At 52.7% G+C, this 8147-nt stretch overlaps 1 protein-coding gene across 1 annotated transcript in view; it reads left to right on the top strand.

Annotated features, from left to right (window-relative positions):
* Positions 1–29: 29 nt before the first annotated feature.
* Positions 30–8147, top strand: part of CLMN (calmin) — a 126563-nt gene continuing 118445 nt past the window's right edge. The window contains exon 1 of the mRNA XM_004376698.1: positions 30–111. Within this exon, the coding sequence (XP_004376755.1) occupies positions 30–111 (82 nt within the window). The remainder of the gene's footprint in view (positions 112–8147) is intronic.

The following is an 8147-nucleotide window of genomic DNA, read 5'->3' as shown; positions in this document are numbered from 1 at the left end:
GCCGCGCGCCCGGCCGGCGCCCCCGCTTCATGGCTGCGCACGAATGGGACTGGTTCCAACGCGAGGGCTTCATCGGGCAGCTCAGCGACATCCGAGTCCAGAACCTTCAAGGTACGCACCCCAGCCTCCCCGGGAGGGCACCCCAGAGCAAGTCCGAGCGCGCGCCCGGGGACCCGCGCCGAGACTTGGCACCTCTGCCCCGCACCGCCCCCGTGCCCCTGGCCTGACCTCGTTCGGGTCACTTCACCAGGGCTGCGGGGGGCCGGGACTGAGACAGCCGCCCTCTAGCCCGGCCTGGCTACCTCGGCCGGGTTTACAGTGGCCGGCGATAGGTTGCACGTGAGCGTGTCCGGGGCCCCCATTTTCATTCGGGGCCTGTCTTCCACGGAACGGCCACCCTCCAGCCCCCGCGGCAAGTTTGGAGAAGTTCTGTGCCTGGGTTCTTGGGGGCGGTGGCCCAGGTCAGGGAGGGGAGAGAGAGAAAAGTGCGACGGCGTGTGTGGATGTGTGTTCGCACACTTCCCAAGTACCTTTGAGACTCCAGACTCTGGGGAGTCAAACGGGGCGGCGCCGCGGAGTGTGGGAGGGAAGGAGGGGTCCCGGGCTCCGCGGGGTTGGCGGGCACTTCAGGCTAGCCACTTCCCTCAGGGTGCTGCCCCTCCGCTCCTGGGGCTGGAACTGGGGAGAGGGCGAGAAGCGCCCTCCCACCCCCACCCCATTCCCTAGTCCTAGCCTGCACGGAACTCTCAGACTTTTCCGCCTACCTTGGATTGAGATGAGGCGAAGGGTGTATGTGTGACAAGGGCTGAGGGTGGCTTGTACCACGGATGAAGTGTGTTTATCTTTCAAGAGTTTGTTCATTGTGAAACTTAGAAAGTGCCCAGGTATTTAGAGGAGAAAAAAATCACCCACTGTCACCACCCCAGCCAAAGAGAGCTCCTTTTGGTGGACGTTTATTTCCAGCCTCTTTTTCATAAGTGGGCTTTGCAGAACTGGATGGAGTTCAGTTTCCGGCCTCTCTCTTTCCTTAGGCACTTCACCTGCAGGCTTGGGTTCCTAGACATTCTAGGGTTGGCGGTGGCTTTGGGGAGAGCTTGGGGGAGCTGGAAGGCCTGAGCAGAGATGGGGCTGTAGGTGCCCCCACCACCAGCAGGTGCAGCGCCATCACTGCTTGAGGGCAGGGAGCCCCAGGGGGCCCGGGTGCAGGCAAGGGGCTGGCCCAGCAGTTAAGTTTAAACATTACACCTGATAGACTGCTTCCTGGGAGCCCACGTGGACCTGCTCCACCCCCAGATTGGGCAAGGACAGTGCAGGCAGGGGTGACTTGGAGCTGAGGAGGGGAGCCTTGTGCAGTGGACACTGGAAGTGGAGTTTGCTCTAGGCTCCCTGGTCTCCTCTGGCTGTGATTTGTGTCAAAAAGGAAGATCGGGCTAGAGATGTTGAAAATGGTCCCTTTGGATAATAGGCACAGATCCGGATCCTGTTGCCTGAAAAGAACTGACATCCTTTTTGGGGGAGGGCATTAGTATCTTTTGCTGAGATGGTGTCTGGTTTGGGCTCTCAGGGCGTGCGTATCTTAGGTGACCAGCGAGTGTTTAATAAGCATATGCTAACCAATGATTGGTGCGACAGTTTCCTGCTTTCTGGTAACACTCCTTTATGGCTGGGATCTGCGCCTCCAGGAGCAGGTCCTAGGGTAGAGGAGACCAAGTGTTGTGAAGGGATGCGCTGCAGTGTGAGCAGTAGTTACACCTAGGACAGTGGGAGAACGCTTCAAAAAACAGGGACAATTTGAGATGGGTCCTGAAGGATGAGTAGGAGTTCACTGAGTGGGCTCCTCCCTCTCCCTCTGCTCCGAGTGAATTATCCTCTATAAAGTGCACTAATCTCAAATTTAAGCTCTATGGATTTTTATGTATGGATACCAGAGACAGATTACCCAACAAGCAAGGTACGCACGGGCTTACTTGTGCTTACTTACTAATCTGTAGTGTACAATTTCACCACGTCAAAGATGTGGTGAAACCTTTGTGAAATTGTGCACTATAGGTTAGTAAGTAAACACAGTTAAGCCCTGCTTACCTTGCTTACTGTAAACCTGTGCATACCTTGCTTACCTGTTAACCCACCCCTGAATTGGATACACAGGTGTAACCACGACTCAGCTCAAGATACAGATGATTTTCAGTACCCTACACCAGTCCCTTGTCTCACTTCTCAATTAGTAAACCCCCTGTGCCAGGGTAACTAATATTCTGACTTCTATCACCATATTACTCTAGAACTTCATGTAAAAATTGAATCACAGAGTATGTACTCTTTGTATCTGGCATTTTTGCTCAACGTTATCTTTGTGAGATTCATCCATATGGTTGCCTGTATCAGTATAGTTCCTTTCTATGGTCGAGCACGGTTCCACTGTATGGATGTACCACGATTTGTTTATCCGTCCGTCTGCTGAGGGACATTTGGGTTGTTTGCAGTTGGTGCTGTTGTGAATGAGGCGTGTGTGCCTTTAGAGAGAGACCCTGGAGCTGCCGGCTTGGGTTTGCTGCTCTGCCCAGCGTTGCTGATTGGAGGCTGGGAGTGGAGTTGGGGGCAGGAATCTGTCTTCTTTCTTGGTTTCCCTGTCTCTTGACTGGATGCCCAACAGACGTTTTCTCTCCTTGCCCCTCTGGTACCCAGGAAGTGCCAACCAAAGGGCAAGTCCTGAAGGCACCTCACGCATGCTCAGAGCATCTGACCAAACCAGCTGACGGCCATCAGCCTGACCTGGATGTGACTGGACCGTCAGCTCTGGGGACACTGGCAGGTCCTTGCCCATCTTAGCTCCGTGTGGGTGGCAGTCAGGGAGGTAGGAGAAGGCCGCTGGAAGGGCGACTTTTTAAGCTGTGTGTGACTTGCTGCCCAGGTAGTTGCAGTTGTCATGGTAATGGGAGGTGGGTACAGTGGGGCTTCAGGAATCTGTAATAATAGTATTGAGAAGGATTCCCAGCCTCCATCTGCAGGCGGCAGCTGCTCTCAGGCTAGGCGGTCCTGATTTTTTTCAGGAAGCTTTCTCTCTCAGGCCTGGGGCAGAGTGGTTCTGGGCTCAGTAAGTAGAGATTGCATCCGCTGAGAAACTGCATTTCCGGGAGGAAAGGTTTAGTAACATAGCTGCACTTGTATAGCACTGGGCTGCCAACCAAAAGGTTGGTGGTTCAGACCCACCCAGAGGCGCCTCAGAAGAAAGTCCTGGTCATAACATAGTTTATAAAGAAAATGTTCTACATCCTACTTTGGTGAGTAGCTTGGGAGCGACCATCTAAGATACTCCTCTGATATCACCCTGTCTGGAGCAAGGGAGAATGAAGAAAACCAAAGACACAAGGGAAAGATTAGTCCAAAGGACTAATGGAGCACAAGTACCACAGCCTCCACCAGACTGAGTCCAGCACAACTAGATGGTGCCCGGCTACCACCACCGACTGCTCTGACAGGGATCACGATAGAGGGTCCCGGATAGGGCTGGAGAAAAATGTAGAACAAAATTCTAACTCACAAAAAAAGACCAGACTTGCTGGTCTGACAGAAACTGGAGAAACCCCTAGAGTATGACCCCCTGACACCCTTATAGCTCAGTACTGAAGTCACTCCTGAGGTTCACCCATCAGCCAAAGATTAGACAGGCCCATAAAACAAAATGAGACTAAATGGGCACACCAGCCCAGGGGCAAGGACTAGAAGGTAGAAGGGGACAGTAGTAGTAGGGAATCCAAGGTCAAGAAGGGGAGAGTGTTGACATGTCGTGGGGTTGGCAGCCAATGTCACAAAACAATATGTGTATTAATTGTTTAATGAGAAACTAATTTGCTCTGTAAGCCTTCATCTAAAGTACAGTTGAAAAAAAGATTTAAAAAAGTCATAGTTTGGATTTGTATACTTTAGTATTTAGCGGCAAAATGTCAGTAATTTACTTGAAAGCAAAAATAGATGAAGCAATTATGACAACATGTTAACAATTGTTAAATGTAGGTAAAAAACAAAAGAAGAAGAAGAAAGGCCTGGTGATCTGCTTCTGAAAAAATCACAGCCATTGGAAGCCCTATGGAGGACAGTTCTACTCTGACACACACAGGCTCGCCGTGAGTCAATGTTGACTCAACGGCAACTATTTTTTTTCATCTGTCTTTCTATATATCTCCATGTTTAAGCTGCAAGTATCTTGATATCTCTGTGTTTAGGTTGGAAGCATCTTGGTCCCTGCTCACTTGCTCTTCTGAGGCCTCTATCTATCTCCCTGAATTATGGATTATGGAATGCAGGCCGATAGGATTGTGATGTCACCAGATCACCCCCTAAGGAATGCTGGAATGAAGATTACCTGACCTGTCTTTGGAGACCAGGGTGAGCGGGCAGAAAGTATGGCCTCTCCCCGGAGACTTGCCCCTCATCACCCTGTGTCCGCCCCGGGGAGATGAAGGTGCTTACTGATACGTTCATGTTGATGGCTCAGAGAGTTGTTTGTGAACGAGGGACTCTCAGGCACAGCATGGATGTCCTTCTGGGCCAAGGCTGCCTGTGCCACCCCCACAGGGCCCCTTGCAAGGAAACGGGGGTGGCCCAAGCTGTTGACCTTTACAGAAAGGAGAAAATGGCATTGCAGGGATGTGGGCAGCCTCCGCCTGGTAGCCCCTCCTTCCTCGGAGCCACATGGGGTAGAATGAGGTTAGAGGGGGTCAGCTAACTGGCCTGGGCCTTAGGTCTCTGCCTGCCGGGGGGCTGCTGGGGGCTCCAGCGCCTCTCCAGTGGCAAGGCTATGCTGGCTGCTCCCTTCCCTTTTGCCTTGGCAGCAGGCTTCCACTGAATGCTCCACAAGTTTGGGGGTCACTTGCCTGCTTGGGCAAAGGAAGCGCTGGGCCAGCATTTGGAAGATGCTCCTGTTCATGCAGAAAGCCTTGAGCACCCAAAGAATTCACAACCCCCCTCTGTTCAGTGTAGCAAACATGGACTACGTGCAGACCCTGGGGATGCAGAGCTGGTTCTAGTCCCTGCCTCTAAGGAGCATGACACTGTCGTGGGCTCCCAGCCAGACTGGGCTACTTGGCAGGGGCTCAGATTTTCTGACTCTAGAGGTGGAGACATCAGCTCAGTTTGGGGCTGTCTCCTGTTGTTCCAGCCCTTTCCCATGCTCCGACTGGCTTGGCTTGGGCTGGACTGAGGAGTTGGTGGCGGTTGGAGATAGGTGAGGCCATTCTAGGGGAGGCAGGGGAGGCTGCAGGTGTTGCTCCCTCAGTGGTATGCCCGCCTGCCCTCAGTGTCCCCCTCGGTCAGAGGTTGTTTGGAAGGAGCGCTACCCGGAGGGAGCAAACAGGAGCCATGTGTACGTGTAACTGACTGCCGAATGGAGTTGATGACAGTTTACTGAGTGCGTCCTGTGTGTCAGGCACTGTGCTAACTGCTTCCTTTCATGTTTTCCACAAACCTTTGAGGTGGGCACTCTTAGTCTTGTTTCAAAAGTGGAGACATTAAATGACTTGCCCAAAGGCACGTGGCTTGTAAGTGGAGCTGAGATTTGAACCCAGGTCCTACTGACCCCAAGCAGTCTCTCATCCTTGCTGGGTGAGCTCACAGGTGAAGGAGCCGTTAACCTCAGGACAGGGCATCCGGGAGGGCTTCTCAGAGGAGGGGACACTGGAACTGGGCTCTGAAGGCTGAGCAGAAGCGTGATGGTGCAGATCCTATGCTGTTGTGTAGAACGGGAGGAAAGTTGCCGGGAGAGCTGACGGCAGGTTCAGAGGCAGGTCATGCCCCTGTGTTTAAGAAGGACCAGCCCACGCCCGTGCAGTCCACGTCCTCTTTCCATCACAGTGACTCCAGAGGAGGCTCAGGCCCTCATCCTGTCTGCTTGGACTCCTCGCAGTGACCTCTTTACAGGCCGTGGGCCTTGCTTCACCTCCCCAAATCCACCCAACACCCAAACCAAAAACAAACCAGTTGCTGTCAAGTTGATTCCAACTCATGGTAATCCCATACATGTTAGAGTAGAACTGTGCTCCACTGGGTTTTCAATGGCAGATTTTTCAGAAGGATTGCCAGGCCTTTCTTCTGAGGTACCTCTGAGTGGACTCAAATCTCCAACTTTTTGGTTAGCTGCCAAGTGCATTAACGTTTGCACCACCCAGGGACTCCCCACCCAAACACACGTCTCCACTAAACCCTTAGTGGGTCTCCATGGCCTACAGCTAAGCTCCCAACCCGTGGGCTGAGCACAGCACGGTGGGGCCAGGGCAGCTCTGTGGCTCCCCCCAGGACAAGAAGGATCATTATCCATAAGGGCTGGAATGTGACCATGGCTGGCTGCACTGGCTGAAGTCCAGGCCCCTTAGCCTGGCATCCGAGACCCTCTGTGGTCTGAGTGTCACACCAGCCTCCTTTCCCACAGCTACCCCTCCACTCCTCTACCCGGCTCTCTCCCCTGCCAGCCCCCTATCTCCTTACCTCTAGACCATCCGGGCATACAGCGGGCAGTGGTATTGGGGAGGAGAAGGGACCAGGAAGGACTGTTCCTACTCTTACCTCCGGCGGCTCTTGGAGGGCACAGCAAGTGAGCTGGAGGTTTCTATATAAAAACCGGAATGAAATCAAACACGGCATTTCATGTCCTCAAGGAACTGGCTCCTGCTAGGGCATTGCCCTTGGGGCTGTGTGCCTGGCTCTGCAGGATGAATCATCGCTGGAACTGGCTGGAGTCGGGCCACAAGCTTTGAGGCAAAAGGCTGTGTTCCGGTCACGGCTCCACCTGTGACACGGAGCGTGGGTTCTTCTGCGTGGGCTTTTCCAGGCCAAGCGCTGTGCAGTGGGGGAAGCCATAGCTGGGACCGAGGGAGCTGAAGGACTGGGTTTGGGTCCTGGCTTTGTTGCTAATTTGCTGTGGGATCCTGGGAAAATCTCTTCCTCTAGCTGTGCCTCAGCTTCCTCATCTGCAAAATGAGAGGGTTGGACCCTTAGGGGCTCCAGTGAGCCCCCGGGCAGGTTGTGGAAGGAGTGGGGAGGCCTGTGGCATATGTGCCCACCTAAAGCCGTCTGTGATTCGGCCCCTGGTGCACACGGGCAGGTGACCGGTGAGATATCCCAGGTACTGCTGAATGGACATGCTCAGCCCAGCTGGCTGTGTTCCTAGATTCCAGAGCTTTGAACCTGTTCAAACTTGTTCTGTCATGGCCAACGAAGAGAAAGTGGAAGAGATTTGAAAATTTTACAATTTGGTTGGTCCAGAACGATAATAGGAACTGGAAAAATTGTGGGTCAAAGCCCTGGAATGAGAGACTCAGAAGAGACGTAATGAGCCCTTTCAGGAGCCTGATGCAGGAGATTGGATTATTGGCAGGACCATGGAAGGCAACCCACATTCAAAGCAGCACAGTCGGCCGCCATCTTTGAGAGCGGGGCACTGCTGTTTCCAACTCTGCTCAAAATCCAAAGGGCGGAAGATTTGGGTGCTATGCATTGTGTATGCTGCCCTTATTTTCTAAGAGGGAGATTAAGTTTCTAGCATGGCTTCGATGCATAATTTTTCCCATTTTGGTTAGCATTCCGGTTCATAACTGAACCAGGAAGAACTGGTTCGAAGTCCTGCCGGATTCTTTTCACTGCTGAGTGCTAGAGACTCATTTCCACCAAGGGTCCTGTGTAGGAAGGGTTGCAGCTCATAAGCTTTGTGACTAAAGTTCAAGTCAGATAGGCATGTGCCTTCTGTGCTTATTCTTGTCTGATCACTTAGGGTTTCTATGACAAGCTGGGAGCTGGGCTCGGAGGTATGCTTCGAACCAGCTGTGCTAGAGCTGAAGGTGCACAGGGAGTTTAGTGACCTGCTCAGGCTCACACAGCAAATGAGGGATGGGGGGAGTCCTCCTTAATCCACCTGTGCTCGTTTGTACCAAGGAACAATTTCACCCATGCTCCCCTCTCAGTTGTGTAGAGGGGGCCAGATAAAATGGAAGCCCCAGCACCTCAACGGTTTGCATATCTCAAATCCAAGCCCTTTATCGGATACGTGTTTGTAAATATTTTCTCCCAGTCTGTGGTTTGTTTTTCAGCCTCGGCGGAGTGTCTTTTGCAGAGCATAAGTTTTTCATTTTAATGAAGTCCCACTTACCCATTTTTTT

This window comes from Trichechus manatus, unplaced genomic scaffold, assembly GCF_000243295.1.
Source record: "Trichechus manatus latirostris isolate Lorelei unplaced genomic scaffold, TriManLat1.0 scaffold00045, whole genome shotgun sequence".
Lineage (NCBI taxonomy): Eukaryota > Metazoa > Chordata > Mammalia > Sirenia > Trichechidae > Trichechus > Trichechus manatus.
Note: the sequence above shows the minus strand (reverse complement) of the source record. Positions and strands in the feature narration are given on the sequence as shown.